This window comes from Rattus norvegicus, chromosome 6 (assembly GCF_021556685.1).
Source record: "Rattus norvegicus strain SHRSP/BbbUtx chromosome 6, alternate assembly SHRSP_T2T, whole genome shotgun sequence".
NCBI classification, from domain to species: Eukaryota; Metazoa; Chordata; class Mammalia; order Rodentia; family Muridae; genus Rattus; species Rattus norvegicus.
Window position 1 is genome coordinate 136,327,482 of NC_141539.1, and position 17,208 is coordinate 136,344,689.

Consider the following 17,208-nt stretch of genomic DNA (forward strand, 5'->3'; position numbering starts at 1 on the left):
CCTGCCCCTCAGCCCCGCCCGGTCACGTGGGGACCTCGGAGCGAAGTCCGCGCCGGTGAGAGCCTGGGCGGCGGCGGAGAGATGGGTGCCCTGGGCCGGGTGCTGCTGTGGCTGCAGCTCTGTGGTAGGCTTCGCGTCCGTCCCCTTGGGTCTGGTCCGTGATTGAGGCTGAGGTTTCTCTAGGCTGGAAGGGTCGCGATCTCAGGAGAGGATGGGCTATGGGGGCGGCGTGGACAGTCTGCCTCAATCTCCCCGTCCTCCGGCGTGGGCTGGTGAGGCTCCCAATGCCTAGGAAGTGGAGAAACCTCAGTCTCCTCCGAACCCTGGCGGCTCCCCTGTGCACAGTCGGGACAGGGCTGTCTGATCTGGGCTCGGGGACCCCTCTCTGCCCCAGTGAGCTTCCCGCCAGAGCTCCTTCCTGAGGCCAATTCCTCTCCGAACCCCCCGGACCCCATCCCGGGCAGTCGACGTGTCCTGAATAGTGGCGATGTCCTGAGGGAGGGGGAGGGCACCTTTGCGCGGGTTCTGCGGATCGGCTAAGAGTGCGCCGGAGAACGCTGCAGAGGGGTCTGACTCTGCGCTGTGTGCACCTCCGCCGCGCTTCTCTGGAGGGTCGCCTTCCCGGGAGGGGCGACACTCAGCCTTCCTTTCTCTAGCACTGACTCGGGCCGCCTACAAACTTTGGGTCCCCAACACTTCCTTCGATACCGCCTCCAACTGGAACCAGAACCGGACCCCGTGCGCGGGAGATGCGGTCCAGTTCCCGGAGGACAAGGTGCCTCAGTGGGGAGTTGAGGGCGTGGACTGGAGGTGGGGAGGTCGGCCATCCCCGCGCCTTACGCCACCTCTTGCTGCAGATGGTGTCGGTCCTGGTGCGAGACAGTCACGCCATCTCGGATATGGTAAGGCTCGGGGCTGCGGCCGCCGCGGGCAAGGCTGGCCCCGGGTCGCCAAAGACCCCTTCCCGGGCCTCTGTGCGCCGCCTCGGGAGCCTCTGGGTAGAGACGGTCCCTGAGAAAGGGACATCAGAGAGCACGTGGGGTCTCCCAGTCCAGCTCCACGGCGCCCCCCACCCCCACCCGCAGTGGCTCAGTGCAGGGTGGGCTCTGGGAAGCCCGCCTGCCCTTCCCTGTTCCGGAGGTCATGTTCACAAGCTCCCTGCAAAGCTACTGGCCCCGCTCCCCCCGAGGGTGAGGAGCGAGAGTTCAACAGCTTCTGCCTCCCCCCCTGCACATGCTAAGGCTTAGGGGCCTTAATATGCGCCAAAGGCTATGGCCCCACGACCCTAGCTCAGGCCCTGTGGCTGGAGCCAAGAATGAGGAGTTTGTTTCTTTTTCCTCTTTTGTTAAGGTTTTTTCCCTTCTGTGTATGTGTGTATGGGTATTTTGTCTGCATAATTCTGTCTGTGCTGTGCGCCACTTGTGTGCAAGGCACATGGGGGCCAGGAGAGGGCACTGGGTCTCCTGAAGCTGGAGTTACAGGCGTTTGTGAGTCACCCTGTGGGTGCAGGGATTCAAATCCGGGTCCTCGGTAGGAACAGCCAGTGTCCTTAATATCTGAGCTATCAGTAACACCAAAGCACACCACACCAAACGGAAGGAATAATTATTTCATGGCAATTCAAATATAAAATTCCCATTTAGGTGCACAAGGGTTTTTGGTTGGTTTTTGTAGTTTTGCTTGTTTTTTTTTTTTGTTCTTTTTTTCTATTTATTTATTTATTATATATAAGTACACTGTAGCTGTCTTCAGACACACCAGAAGAGGGCATCGGATCCCATTACAGATGGTTGTGAGCCACCATGTGGTTGCTGGGATTTGAACTCAGGACCTCTGGAAGAGCAGTCAGTGCTCTTAACCACTGAGCCATATCTCCAGTCCCTGTTTTGTTTTTGTCAATATAGGATTTCTTGTTTTTGTAGACCAAGCTGGCCTCAAACTCAAGAGATCTGCCTGCTACTATACCCAGCAAGAAATAATGTTTTCGGGTTGGGGATTTAGCTCAGTGGTAGAGCGCTTGCCTAGGAAGCGCAAGGCCCTGGGTTCGGTCCCCAGCTCCGAAAAAAAGAACCAAAAAAAAAAAAAAAAGAAATAATGTTTTCAGGGTTGGGGATTTAGCTCAGTGGTAGAGCGCTTGCCTAGCAAGCACAAGACCCTGGGTTCGGTCCTCAGCTCCGAAAAAAAAGAAGAAGAAGGAAAAAAAAAAAGAAATAATGTTTTCTGTGGGTCAGGGTCTCAAATAGTCCAGGCTGGCCTTGAACTAACGCTGTGGATGAGACTGACCTGGATCTCCTGATCTCACTGTCTTGCCTCCACGATGCTGGGATTATAGGCTCACTGACCAAGAGCATGCTGGACCCACGGGTGTGGCAGACCTACAAGGACAGTACAGGCTACAGAAGATTGCCCCCACCTGCTTAAAGCACCATTCCCCACCGGCAGCAGGGGCAGTGGTGGGAATGGGTGGGCGGAGGCTCCCAGGCAGCAGCTCCTGGCCAGCATCTCTATTACCACACAAAGTGTGAACAATTCCCCGTTTCTCCTTGCTCTCCTTTCTCCTTGCTCTCTTCTCTTCAGCACCCGGCTTGGGGTACGAGCTGCTTGAAGATGTTCATTGATGAGCAAGGGTGTGAGTCACTTTGGGGAGCTGAGCGTCCCCTCCAGCTCCCAGTGATATCCTTTGGCCCCATCTCGGACCTCTCCGGTTCCTCACACATTCCTGGAGTCTTCCCCTGGCATTTTCCCCTCCTCCTCCCCTCTCCAATCTCCATCTCCCTCCACCTTTTGCTGATCTGTGGCTCTGGTTGTTGCAGGAAGCCTGCACACACACCACAAAAGAACACTTGCATCGTGGTGGCAATCTCCATCCTAGAGCTCGGGCTGTGTCCCCAATGTTTCCGTCATGTTCTCTGCAGAGTCAGGTGCGGTGGCTCAGCCTCTAATCCCGGCACTCAGGCGGCAGAGGCAGGCTGATCTCTGTGAGTTCATGGTCAGTCTGGTCTACATTAGCAAGTCTTAACCAAACCTCTATCTTCAAAAAACCTACATCGCAATTCGTAACAGTGGCAAAAATTACAATTGTGAAGTAGCAACAAAAGTCATTTAATGACTGACGTCACCACAGCATGAGGAAGCGTATCAAAGGGTCTAGGCATTAGGAAGGTTGAGAACCACTGGCCTACACAGGGAATTCCAGGCTACACAGTGAGATCCTGTCTGGGGAAAAAAAAAGTAACAGGTGGGGGTTTTTTTGTTTTTTGTTTTGTTGTTGTTGTTGTTGTTGTTTTCTTTTTTTCAGAACTGAGGACCAAACCCAGGGCTTTGCGCTTGCTAGGCAAGCGCTTTACTGCTGAGCTAAATCCCCAACCCCAAGTGGTTTGTTTATGATACCAATTGACTCATAAGTACTTTATAGAGTTGGTGTTTATCATGAATGATATATATATACATATATATTATTTCTGATGGTTCTTCTTGTATGAAAAACGGCAGCCATTCCTCTTGTTTTCTGGCCCTCTTATTTCTTTTTCTCTCCTATTGTCGGTGCTCACTACTCCTGTGGAAGTAGGGGCCCTTGTCATATTGTCACTTTTTTTAAAGCGGTTGCCATGTTGGCTCTAGGTTTGAAGGGCACAGCTTTAGAACACTGTAGAAATTCCATTGCTAAAGCAAACCGCCTTTTCTAATTATTAATTAATGCTCAGTGTTCTTTCCTAACGGGTTGAGACTGAAGCTCCTCCTTCTGTTCCAATTCTCAAAAAGAAGATCAGCACCCCTCCAAGCAACGCGTGCCCACAGCACCTCTAGAGGCCAGAAGGGGGCGCCAAATCACAGCTGGTTGTGAGCCGCCCTGTGGCAAGGGCGCCTGCATCCCTTAAGGCCCCGGCTCCAATCACTTATTGGCTCTTCCTATCTTGTTTCCTCTCTGTTCTGCCTTTTGGGGGCTAGAATAGTCTCTGTCTTTGATATCAAACGTACCTGTGTGTGTGTGGGGGGGGGCGGTTAGATTCTGCTTGCTGGCGTTCAAACTGAAGTTTAGTTTCCCAAGCTCGGGTCTCCTTGGTTTCGTGTCTCTGCCTCAGCCTCTCTCAGCCCTCATATATTAACTTGGTACTTAGATGCCCAACCTTGCCCTGGACTTCTCTGCTGTCTTCTGTGGAGCCTGGGCGTGGACACCTGTCACCGAACACCCAGAGCTAGATCAGTCCTGGTGTTTATCTCATCTGCTAGTGCTTGGTCCCTGGGGGTGGGGTCTACATTCTCTTCCTAGTTCTTCTGAGGTGCCACCACGTTATATCATGCCAGTCTCCAGCTGTCCCCACCTGTGGATGGAGTCCCTGGCTTTCACTGTGCTTTACCCTTGGTGAAGTGTAGCTGGCCTGTGGCATCATCTCCTCTGTCAAGGGCGAGGCTTTGGATAGGTCTGAAGCTCTGGGAAGGCCAAGTGGGGACAAGAACCTGGGCTGTGGGTTTGGCTGATGACCTGATGACCCTGCAGGGAGCAGCTCCCATGGTCTCCATCTCCTTAAGCTCTGGGAGAGGGATGGAGAGTTGAGGGACGAGAGGCTTGGGGAACCAGGAAACGGTGTGTCGGGGTCATTCTTTCCCTTCCCTACGGCATACTCCTAGCACAGAATCGGATCTGAACGCTGAGGGGGATCCCATAGTGGAGCCTGGAACTAGCTAAAATCACTCTTAAATTTCCTGCCTTCTCCTGTATCCCTATCTCTCTGAAACTGAAGCCCCTTCCCCAGTGGCGTATGAATATATTTTAAAGTCTGATTTCTAAGATCCAGGAGACCTTGTCTTATACTTTCTCCAAGTGATGGGTGCTGGCAAATGTCACCTGCCGCCCCAAGTGCTCCGTGGGTTCCCAGGGTCTCAGCTGTGCCCTGCTCCTTAGCATCAGACCCTGCTCATGTGACCGTCTAAGCCTCGGCTACGGCTCAGTTAGGGGTCCTTTAGCCCTGGCACATGTGCCCGCTGTGCCCTCTCTTTTCTTTCCCTGGTGACCCAGCTGTCAGCCAGATTAAGGTTCCCGGTCCCTGACACCACTTGGATCCCCACCAAGGTCGCGCAGCTTGGGTTCCCCCTTGTGCCCGGGAGGTGTTAGTTGTCGCAGGGCATTGCCGGACCCCGCGCCACCTCAGCACCCGCCTTCCGCAGCTCCTGCCGCTGAACGGGGAGTTCGTCCTGGCCTCGGGAGCTACATTCAGCGCTGCAGGAGGCGACTCCGACCCGGCTTGTAACCCTGGTGAGAAAAAGGGCGTGGCTGGGCGTGGTCAGGGGCGGGGCTTGGAGAGGGCGGGCGCGCGGGCCGGGCGCATTGGGAGGAGCAGGGCTCAGTGGGTTGGTGCGCCCCGGCATAGGCGCCCCGTTGCTCTTCCGCAATCCCGACCGCTTCTCCTGGCTTGACCCTCACCTATGGAGCTCCGGAACCCAGGAGTCTGGCATCTTCTTCGTGGACGCCGAGCGCGTGCCCTGCACCTACGACGACGTCCTCTTCCCGCGCGACGGGTCTTTCCGCGTGGCGCTTGGCCCAGGCCCCAACCCGGTGCACGTCCGCAGCGTCTCGGCCGTGGGTCAGGTGAGCAGGCGCGGGAGGGCTGGGTCCCATGTTCTGTGCGCGTCCCCGTGGCATCCTACAGCTGCGCGCGTGGGCCCGCGCACTCAGACTCTCTCCCGGCTCGCCTGGGGCCGCTGGTAATGCCACCACCTGCAGACGTTCACGCGCGACGAGGACCTGGCCGCTTTCCTGGCGTCCCGCGAGGGCCGCCTGCGCTTCCACGGGTCGGGCGCGCTGAGAGTGGGCTCCCAGGCCTGCACCGACGCGACGGGCTGCGTCTGCGGCAACGCCGAGGTGAGTGAGCCTTGACCGGGGAGAGCGCAAGGCTCGCCCCGGCCACGCTGGGGCGCGTGGCTGCCGCTGCGCTTTTCTGCATTCACCTCCGTGCCCCCCACCCAGACGCTGCCGTGGATCTGCGCGTCTCTGCTGCAGCCCCTGGGCGGCCGCTGCCCCGAGGCCACCTGCCAGGACCCCGTAAGGCCTCAAGGACAGTGCTGCGACCTCTGCGGTGAGCGTCCCCCCCACCTCCCGGCCCTCAAACGCACTTCAGGCGGACTTCCCTCCACTGCTGGGGTCCGTGGCATTGAGCTGTCCTCTCGTCGCAGGAGCTATCGTGTCGTTGACCCACGACCCCACATTTGACCTGGAGCGGTACCGAGCGCGGCTGCTGGACCTCTTCCTGAAGCAGGTAAGGAAGCCACACGGCGGGTGCCGGCTCCTGATAGCTGAGTCCCCCTCGGCCCGACGGCAGAGTCCCGGCCAACCTCCTCCCTCCGTAGCCCCAGTACCAGGGCCTGCAGGTGGCGGTGTCCAAGGTGCTGCGCGACGCCCACACCGAGATCCAGGTGGTGCTGCTGGAGACCCGGCCGGCGACCGGCGCAGCGGGGCAGCTGGGCCACGCGCTCCTTCAGGACGCGGTGGCACAAGGTAAGCCCGCACCTTCCGTCCCTCTGTGCCCTCCCTCCCCTCACCGACCCCGGGAGCCCGGGCCCCCGCTGAGTCCGTCCCGTTGCAGGCAGCGTGCTCGGCATCGTGTCGGCGACCCTGCGGCAGTCGGGCAAGCCCACGGCGGCAAACTCGGCGCTGGATCAGAACGGGTCCGGAGCCGGGCTGGCGGGCGGCGTGGCGGCCGTGGTGCTGCTGGCTCTGGTGGGGACTGTGCTGTTGCTGCTACACCGCAGCGGGAGGCTCAGGTACGCTGGCCGCTCCGGAAGGCAGGCTCCCAGAGAGGCTCGCCCCGCTGTCCCTGGGGTTCACGTGCGCCCACTTCCGGCAGGTGGAGAAGGCACGGAGATGCTGAGCCCACATCGGCTGGGCTGCCGCTGGGTTTCCGAAATCCGATTTTCGACGTGATGGTCTTCAAGCAGCAGGTGAGACGTCGGCGGGAAGAAGCTTTGGGGGTCCCCTTGGGGTTGGTGCTTGGGACCGTGAGCCCCTGACCTTGTGACTCCGCAGCAGGCCTCGGTAGAGTTTCCTGACTCAACTCAGAAGGTGGACATCTTGGACATTGATACCAACTTCGGCTGCTTCGTTAACCCACTCTTTGCTGGGGAGGCAGAGGCAGAGGCCTGACCTGCTGGGAGGGTACTAGGTCTCCAACCTGTGGACTCTTCACCCCTCTGAGACCATGACTTCCTTCTGGTGGCAAGGACAAGCCTACTTTGCCCAATAAAGGGTTGTTTGTTCATTTGTTTTTTTAATTTGCTAGCAAGATGTCATTTGTAAGCGTGCTTTACTTGACTGACGGGGGTCTGAACTCAGGTCCTCAGATCCACGTAGCAAGTGCTTTTACCATTCAGCCACCCTGTGGTTTGTGGTGTTTCATTTTGAGGTGGGAGTCTCACCATGTACTCTAGGAAGACATTAAACTTCTGGGCTCAAATCTCTCTGTGCACCTCAGCCTGCGTGATTAGCTGGGGCTTGAGGTGTGACCCCCGAATCCAGCAGTTTCAAATGGTCGTTGATACTGTTCCAGTTTTGGCTTGGTCAGATATCAGCTCACAGCCAGGTTCAGGTCTCACTGGAATAGAGCCCTGCCTCCTGTCAGAGCATTCCGCTTTGCATCTCTTTTCTCCACTTACAGGGTGGTGGACATGAAGCCTCCGGTCCTCTCAGGTTGTCCAACTTTTAGCTTAGTGGGTGTTCAGAAACAGCAGTTCCAGTTCTTAGTAATTTTTATGGGAAAACATCGGATCAGTGTTAGTCATGGTGGGTGGCGCATATCTGTAACCCCACTGCTAGAGAGGCAGGAGGATCAAGGGTTTGAGGACAGCCTAGCCAAGACTCTCAATAAACAAAACCCAAACTAAACCAAGAGGGGAGGCCGAGGAGATGGCTCCGTGGGTAAAATACTTGTCTTGCAAGCACGAGGAGCAGTTTGAGTTCCGGATCCCACCTAAAAACACCAGACATTCAATACAAGTGTGTAACCGTGGCACTGGGGAGGTGGCCGCCAGTTTACGTGAACACCAGAGGAAGATTTTCTGCCCCACATCCCTGCATGCACACGTGTGTACCTGTATATCCTGAACACGTGTACATGCATGCACACACCCCTCAAAAAAAAGGAAGAAGGAAATTAGGTTGGCAACCTGTACAAGGATTTACAATGGATTCTAGTCTAGAGGTAGAAGGGGGGGGGAACCTTAAAAACCACAGTCAGGGGCTGGAGAGATGGCTCACAGATAGAACTGTCTGTTTGGCACCACATGGCAGCTCACAATCATGTAACTCCAGTCCTAGGGGATCTGGGCTCCTTGGGAACAGCATACAAGCCGTGCACATATATACACACAGGCAAAACACTCAGCACCTGAAAACCAGCCTTTAAGAAAAAATAGAAACCACAGCCTCACAGATACCAAGTATAGTGTGGTTTTTAGAAATATTTTTGCCCTCTAGAATTACATTGACTTTTGTGACACCTTCAGTGCCAGCACTCAGGAGGCAGAGGCAGGCAGATCTCCGAGTCTGAGGCAGCCTGGACTACATAGAGAGTTCCAGAACACCCAGGGCTACACAGAGAAACCATGTCTCAAAAAACAAAGAATAATTTAGTTTCTTCAAATTTGGCTTGATCATATAAATGCAGCAAAGCAAACTTGGTCTACCGTAGAAACCATTCCAACCCTGCTTGGGGGAAGCGGATCTCCCAGCTCGTGGAGCACAGGAGGGGCAGGACTTAAGGGGCCATGGTTTTATCCACTCAGTGACTGAAGTGAAGACTTAAGGGTTCTTTGAAAAGTCAGCTGTGCTGGGTGGTGTTTTGCTGGGAGCAAACACACGAAGGAACGTTTCACTGAAGCAGATGCAGGTGAAAGGATCCTCTGCTAAAGCAAGCAGGGGAAAGAAAGGACTCATGATGAAGGATCTTCCATAACGACAGGCATATATTGGTAAATTCAAGTAAATTGCATAGTTGAGCTCCATAGAGAAACACACACACACACACACCCTTCTGGCAGAGTGGGGCAGTTTCTTGCTGCTTCCTCAGGCTCTGCTGATTGGCAGAGTGATGTCAGCTGAGACAGACTCACGTGCTGAAGCAGGATGTACTTTTGGAGGGAATATAAAAAGACCGGATGGGCAGTGTCAGGGCTGACCTGGACTTGCTCTCCTAGCTAAACACTTGTTGGTCTCATCTCTGCTTTGCTGAGCGAGGCAGGGCTGAGAACTCCTCCTGGTGCTCCTGTTGGCCCTGGTCCCTCCTGCTGACTTGTGCCAAGGCTGACGCCTGGCTGTCTCTGCTGGGCTGTGCCACCACTGCTGTGTCTGCTAACCCGACTCTACTGAATTGAACTGCTGATTTCCTGTGGACACAAATGGGATTTGCACTAAAGAACCATTTCTAAGCAGGTCCACACCGCCCAGATTCTTTCTTTTCCACCACCTCTGGTGGGTGGTGGGCGAGAAGGGAGGTTAAAGGGTTTAAGGGCCCTCGTTTAAAAAGGGAGTTGGGCTGGAGAGATGGCTCAGCGGTTAAGAGCACTGACTGCTCTTCCAGAGGTCCTGAGTTCAATTCCCAGCAACCACATGGTGGCTCACAACTGTCTGTAAAGAGATCCGATGCCCTCTTCTGGTGTGTCTGAAGACAGCTACGGTGTACTTATATATAATAAATAAATCTTTAAAAAATTAAAATTACAACTTCTAGAGCAGTATTTTCACATAAAGGAAGAACTTGTTAGTTTTAGTGAGGTCACGTTAGAAGAATAAAGATGAAAACCTCCATCCTGTTCACAAAAGCTGTTCTCCGATTACTACCAACACTCGAAGCTTTGCATAAGACCCTGTCCCCAGCACTGAAGATAACCTGGTTTGTTTTTTTTTTAATTTGTTTATTTATTATCTATAAGTTCCACTCTATGGGAACTAGAAGGGCAGTCACTTCTGGAGCTAGCCATGGTGGCCCCAGAACATTGGATCCCATTACAGATGGTTGTGAGCCACCATGTGGTGCTGGGATTTGAACTCAGGACCTCTGGAAGAGCGCCGGTGATCTTAACCGCTGAGCCACCTCTCCAGCCCCTGTAGGGTGTTTTTATCTCAGTCAGCCAGACTAGGCCAACTCTCTGGTCCTGAGTTCTCAGAAACATCTCCATCCCATGCTGTCGTTGCTGGCTACTCTTTGGGCCCCACAGCGATCTTCCATCACGGCTAGCCCCAGAAGCGACCGCCCTTCTAGTTCCCATGTCTCGGGTCGCCGCCAGGCCAGCCCCATTCAGCCATTCACCCTCTGTGGTTATAGTCACAATTCCCAGCATCCCAGCAAAACAAAACTCTAGAAGCTTGTAACTTATCAATCAGATTTACATCAGTAGATTCTCACTCCACAAAACATCCACAGGATAAACTCATAACCAATTGATATTGATAAGCTGCCCACCTAGATGAAGACCAATTGTCTTATAAAATCCATCCCTTGTGAAATAGTCACAGCCACCTGTGGCCACTTAAAGCCACACAGATCTGGCTGGTCCTTCTCTTCCTCCATCTTGGGTCTTACTCATCCTCCTCCTCTCCCTCCTCTCCCTCCCCCCTCTCTCTCCTCTCTCCAACACTCTGTGCCCGCCTACTTTTTCACTGCCCAATCACAGGCCTTGCCTTATCTTGTGCCTGCCCTCGCCAGCAAACAGACATCAGCCCACAGAGCAGCAGCTCTGCATTCCGAACTGCATGTGCAGCGGTGGACCTCGGGTTTCCTCCACTACTCCCCAGTTTAGTTTTCCTTTCCCTGGATAGGGCCTTCAGTGAGCACACACTCACTACTACACCTGCGGCTCTTTTTTTTTTTTTTTTTTTTTAAGATTTTGTTTTTATTATGTGTGTGTTTGTGCGAGTGTGAGTGTGTGGAATGTGTTTTCGGGTGACCATGGAGGTCAAAGAGGACATAGGTAGGTTAGGGTCCTTGGAACCGGAGTTATAGGCAGTTATGAGCTGTCCTGTGGTACCCAAACACAGGAACTCAGGACCTCTGGAAGAGCAGTCAGTGATCTTAACCACTGAGCCATCTCTTCAGCCCTTCTGCTGTTTTCTTGAGACAAAAATCTTGCCATTTAGCCCTGGCTGGCCTGGAAATTGCTATGTAGACCAGGCTAACCTCAAACATAAAGAACACATCCCGTGTCTGCTTTTCATGTTTTAGGATCAAGTGTGTGCTACCGTGTCCAGCCTGAAATTTGTAATTGAATGACTTAAAAAAAAAACCCAAACTATTTATTTTTTATTTTATGTGCACATGTGAATGCCTGCATGTACCTATGTGTGGCATGTGTGTGCCTGATGCCTATGGAGGCCATAAGGGGTGTCCGATCTGGAGCTAGAGTTACAGGTGGCTGTGACCCATGTGATGCGGGTCCTAGGTACTGAGCCCTGGTCCTCTGCAAGACGGCCGGGTGTTTCTAACTCTGAACCATCACCAAAACCCCTTCTTGATTCATTTTGAAAGTTTGTTTGTTTGTGAAGGTTCCACAACCTGATAGCAAACTTCTCAGAACTTCAGTGAGGACAGACAGCTGCTTAGAACAGCCATAGGATGTTTGAAGTTTGTCACTGACAAGGGGATTGGTTGATGGCAGTTTTTAGTGGGTGTCCCAGGCATCATACAGGACAGTTGGGCAGTTTTCACCAGTAAAGTCTGTGAGACATGAAGATCTCTTGCAGCCTTTTGATAGCTCGTTCCTGGGCTCCAAACTCACTTGCACCTAGTCAGCCAGTTTCTGCAGATGTGTAAGGCATCTGGAGTACGGGTGTCTCATTGGCCCAAATGTAAGCCAGCTTCTAAAACGACAGAATGACTGTGTCCCTCTGAAAGTGGCCTGACTTCAGATCTCACGGTTCACACTAGATGTATCTTGGGAAGTTTTCCAAAGAACAGTGGTTGTCCTGGAAGGGCTGCAGTGAGAGCAGAGCCCACGGGCCTGTTCAAAAGTTGTAAGCAAAGGGACGGTTTTAAAGGCAGCCTTTCAAAAGCAATCCCTGGCTGGAAGGCTTCACAAGGATAGGGCTAGCCCGGAGTTGACGAGGGCGGCTGGGCGAACATCCTTGCAGAAGTAGATTTGAAGAAGTAGATCCTCCTTTGTGGGAGGCCGTGTTCTGAAGTTCTTGATGTTATCAGACCGAACCCATGTGGGGTCTCCCCCTTCATAACTCTTATTCTTACTTGTTTTTATTGTGGTTCCAGCTCCCTGACAAGAATCCATCTTGCTTTTGACAGATGTCATAGCCATCACTGCCAGGCAAATCGCACCCTTCCCCCAAGGGCAGCTTGGACCTATTCACTGGGAAGCCAGAGCTGCAGTGGGTGTAGCAGGATGGACAGGTGACAGCATCACAGTGGCGGACGGAAAAAAGCCATACATGTGTGCACGTGACGCTGAACGGATGCCACGTGACCATTTGTCTTCAGAGGCTTCTGAAGTGGCACCATTCCCATCACAGCCTGGCCCCACTGGGATTTCATGTGAATGAGGCATTCTGTGGCACATTCTGTGGCGCTCTTGTGTCCATGGCTTATCATTTACGATACCAAGTGTATCCCAGTGTTTTGAGCATTTTTTCAGACCACAGTGGCCAGTGTATGGCTATTCCTTTCTCAGTCTTCAAGCCTACTTTGTGCAGTCAGGGGTGGATCATCCCCCATTCATACACACACACACACACACACACACACACACACACACACACACCATACCAACCCCCATCTCCTCTGCTCAGCCCTGTACTCCCACTTCCACCACAGTTCTGAAGGACCCTCTGTGTCGGAAACCACCCACTATACCCCTGCCTAAGCCTCTCTAGGGCATGGTGGACTGCTCCGTGTTCCCCAGGAGGTTGTAATGATTTGACCACGAAATGGGGAGGGATCATGGGTAAGATGATGGTTTGCTGTTGCTAAAACCACATGGCTTTCTTGGCTGCTGTCAGAGCCCCAGTGAGGCCTGGGTCTGCAGGGCTGTGCCGAGGTACAGCTGCTGTCAAAGCTGACTTCCTGGTTCCACGGTGCCCATTACTCTGTGTGTGTGTGTGTGTGTGTGTGTGTGTGTGTGTCCGTCCGTCCGTCCGTCCGTCTGTCCGTCTGTCTGTCTGTCAATAGGACCAATAGGAGGAAAGGGAGGACCCTGAGGCCATATGAAATAACCAAGGAGCAGGCTGCTCCTAGGGTCAAAAGCTAACTTCTGGGCTCCAACACTGCCTCAGTGGCCTGGAGTGTGTGTGCATGTGTGTGTGCGTGTGCGTGTGCGTGTGCCTGGATGTCTAGATAGGTCAAACAGGAGGCGGTGATCTCAGGGCCTATAAAGTGCCCAGGCCTGCCTGACCAGGGTCCTCACCTACTCTGAGTGGATCAATCTGTTACTTTTTCCTCAGCGTGGCCTGGGCTTTGGTCTTCTGTCTTTCCTGGATGTTTGATTTTTTTGTTTGTTTGTTTTGCCCCAGCAAGGAATGACCTGAGAGATGATAATCGAGGGTGATGACAGCCAGCACCTCCGTTAGAGTCCTCAGGGTGCTTATCCTGGCTTTGAAGCACAATCTACTCAACCTTGGATACCACACTGTAGACCCTGGAGAAGGCCCAGGAGGTGGCTGTGACTGTCCGAGAGCCCCTTCTGACTGCATCAAGATTAGCATGGTGAGAGCTCTCACCCTCCATAGGGGGAGAGGAAAGTAGGGAGGGGCCCAGGCTCTGAGAGAGGAGGTGCTTCGACCTTTTCTGGATGGAAGGATCCTTTCATGGTTCAAGAACCAGGGAGGAGGCCATCATTCCTAAGCCAAGGGATAGTGCCAACCAAGGGACTGATGTCCACCTGGAGAAGGGAGGAGACAGCAGACACCCACTTGATACACTTGGAGGTTTATGGGAAAGGTCACGAAGCGCAGGGAAGGTCACAGGTCACGGAGGGGAAAGGTCACACCTCTGCTCTACTGCTTCCTCAGCCCACCTGGCTTGTGACTTGCTGAGGGTGAGCACCCCAGGGTGGGCTGCCTTGGAGAGGGGCTCCCCTCGGCTTTTCCTGCTGTTTCTTGAGGTGATCTTGAGCATGCAGGCAAGATTGGACCTCTTGACGTTTTCTCAACAGAGAGAAGAAAGCGTCCCAGGGTTGCTTTGAGCTTGAGGTGGGGCATGCTCCACTGTCAGGCTGCTGTGTGTGAGCTCATGGGCTGTGGCTGCTTTCTAGAACTCGTGGCTGCTGGAAACTTGTCCTCTCTCCTCCTCGGAGCTTTCCAGAGGTAAGAATACTTGATGTGAACTCTGAGGTAGGAGTCTGGGGTGGTAGGGACAGCTAGACTCTCTGGGGATGACAGCTGTGACCTTGCAAATGCCCCCTCTTCACTGTGCCTTCTCTAGCCGGAGAGCTTTTTGTCCTTGTGTGTGTCTGTGTCTGTGTTTGTCTCTCTGTGTGTGTCTGTGTCTGTGTTTGCCTGTGTGTGTGTGTCTGTCTGTCTGTCTCTGTGTGTGTATCTGTGTGTGTGTCTGTCTTTCTCTCTCTCTGTGTCTGTCTGTCTCTCTCTGTGTGTGTGTGTCTCTCTCTCTCTGTGTCTGTCTGTCTGTCTCTCTGTGTGTGTCTGGTGTGTGTGTGTGTGTGTGTGTGTGTGTGTGTGTGTGTGTGTGTGGTGCTCTGCTGGCTTTGCAGAGGACACTGGACTCTGGGGAAGAAGATGGCAGAGGCTTGGCTGGGAGCTGCGGGTGGGCAGCAGTAGTTAGGTTTGCCTCAGCCACGCACGACGTTCAGGTTCCGTTCTCAGCACTGCAAGCCAGTCCGCAGAGAAAATAACGTTTATCTGTCTCCAAAGCGGGCCGAGAGCTTTCCCAGCCATGGTGGTCTAAGATGGCCTGGGAGGCTTCTGTGAATCCGAGAGGGCCAGGAAGCTGCTGCTAGTAACACCCGGAGGCAGGCAAAGGAGGCTCTGCCCGCCGTGGTGGGAGGCTAGAGGCCCACTGGGTCTGCACAACAGCTCTCTCTGCCCGCCATCCAAGCTTGGTTTCAGTCCAAATAAGATGGAATCTTCATTCCCTCCAAGCTGCCCTCTTGGGGTGCTGGCCCATGCCCACTCTTGTTCTGTTTTCCAGTTTCTGTAACGTGTCCAGGCTAAGGAAAAAGCACTCCGAGTTCTCTCGATTATGGGCCTGTGCCCTGAATTATTGACTGAGTGCTTGAGCTTACAGATCTGAAACTTGAGAAGAGGGTGGTGTTAAAGGGAGTGTTTACTCCAGAGGTTTTGGTGAATGGTGGTTAAGTCCCTAAGGTCACAGAGTCGTACAGGACAGAGCTTAACGATAGGATCCCCCTCCTTTCACTCTCTTTAAAAATTTTTATTTTTTGAGATAATTGTATAATTCCATCTGCCCTTTTCTGTCTTCCCTCAAACCCTCCCACTGACTGACTCCCACCCCTTGTTTTTTCAAACTCAGGGCCTCTTTTTAATTATTTTTGCACATGTGTGTGTGTGTGTGTGTGTGTGTGTGTGTGTCTGAGTGTATTCCTAAATACATAATACAGCCTACTCAGTATATAGGCTGTATTTATGTATATGTTGTAATGATATTTGCATGTTTGCATGTTCTCACACATCCATGTATGTAGTCGATTGGGCAATCAATTGGTGTGCTCTCCTCTGTGAGGGTTATGTCTCCTACACTCAGTAACCCATAGTTCCTGTAGTACTTTGTCTAGGGGTGAGGCCTCATGCGCTCCCCAACACACCTGCATCCACGTCAGCATGTCTATCGGTGGAGACCATTACAGAAAATCACATCCAATCAAACTCCAGAGCCCAGGTCAACTGATGAATCCTGTACCCAAGGTAGGGAGGGGATCATGGGAAAGAGGGGTAGGTTCAGGGAGTTTGCTGTGAGATTGTGTCCCCCAGAAACATCAGAAACTTGCACCCATGTAGTCTCACCAACATGGCTGCCTAAACAGGGACCGCTTCCCCCACCTTTCATGGTAGATAATGAGGAAGAAGAAACCAGGTCTGTGATGTTAATCTCTGGAAGACCCTCTGGAGAGGGAGACAATAGGTTCCAATACACCTTTAGTCTACAAATGGATGGTTGTCAGCAAACGCTCCCGTAGACTGGCTCTATCCACTGGGATAGCTGACCCTCTGGCTTTAAGAAGGGAACAGTTGATAGTTTTCTGCACATGGGCTTCACATGGAGGATAAAGAAATGCCCTCTACTGCTGCTGCTGGCCTATGCTTTTAATCCCAGCACTGGTAGGCAGAGGCAGGGGGATTTCTGACCCAGCCTAATCTACAGTGAGTTCCAGGGCAGCCAAGGCTACACAGAGAAACCCTGTTTCAGAAAAACAAAAGAGAAAAAAAAAAGTGGGCTGTAATGGGAAATGCAGAGTGTGTAAAGTCATCAGGGTAGACAATCCCACAGTCCCCGCTGCCACACCCCTCTGCAGTCCCTCCTCCCACCGCCCCTCCCCCGCCGTCGCCCCGCCCCCGCCAGCCCTCCCACCCCACCCCCACCGCAGTCGCCCCGCCCCCGCCAGCCCTCCCACCCCACCCCCACCGCAGTCGCCCCGCCCCCTTCAACCCTCCCTTCCCCAGCCCCTCCAGCCACCGCCATCCCTGCCAAAGCCATGCATGCTGCCAACCCGGGGATGAGCACTCAATGAACAGGCTGTAGCCAGATGAAGCTTGAGAGGCTGTTGGCTGGCTCTTCCTGCCCTCCAGGACTTCTGCCCAGTGTCAACAAAGGAAGGACCTTCAGGAAAGTCCCCAGAGGCAGCAGTGGCTGCGGTTGTTGTAGCAGGGACCACTCACTGCTGCGGAGTGTTCTGAGCTCCTAGGTCCTGGCTCCTGGAGGTGAAGTGTGTGTGGCATGTTTCCCTACTGCTGGTGCTGCTGTGCCTGTGTGCTTGGCTCACTGTGGCCAGGGGTCACTGCGGAAGAGACTGTTAACCTGATGTCCAGCGTCCACCTCGCACGTGTGCCGGGACCTTCTACTCTGATGATCCTTGGCAGTATGGTTACCTTTAAATCTCAGTTAGATCCCCTGCCTCTGGGAGGGGGGGTCACCCTTTTTGACGACTTTGTGTTACAGATGCTACTTGTTACAGCCTCGAGCTGTGGCTTCAAGGCTGTGTGGTGAGGTATAAAAGGAAGGTGGATATGAATAGCCAGTTTTGGTG

At 53.5% G+C, this 17,208-nt stretch overlaps 1 protein-coding gene across 2 annotated transcripts; it reads left to right on the top strand.

Moving 5' to 3' along the window:
* The first annotated feature begins 12 nt into the window (after positions 1–12).
* Positions 13–7,448, top strand: Amn (amnion associated transmembrane protein). 2 transcript variants are annotated; one of them, NM_001108061.1, is given in 12 exon segments: positions 13–124; positions 657–775; positions 858–902; positions 5,167–5,254; positions 5,370–5,587; positions 5,723–5,860; positions 5,966–6,074; positions 6,172–6,254; positions 6,346–6,493; positions 6,582–6,759; positions 6,843–6,936; positions 7,022–7,448. In NM_001108061.1, coding segments are annotated over 12 exon segments (1,380 nt in total). In that variant the 5' UTR covers positions 13–81; the 3' UTR covers positions 7,139–7,448.
* Positions 7,449–17,208: the final 9,760 nt, after the last annotated feature.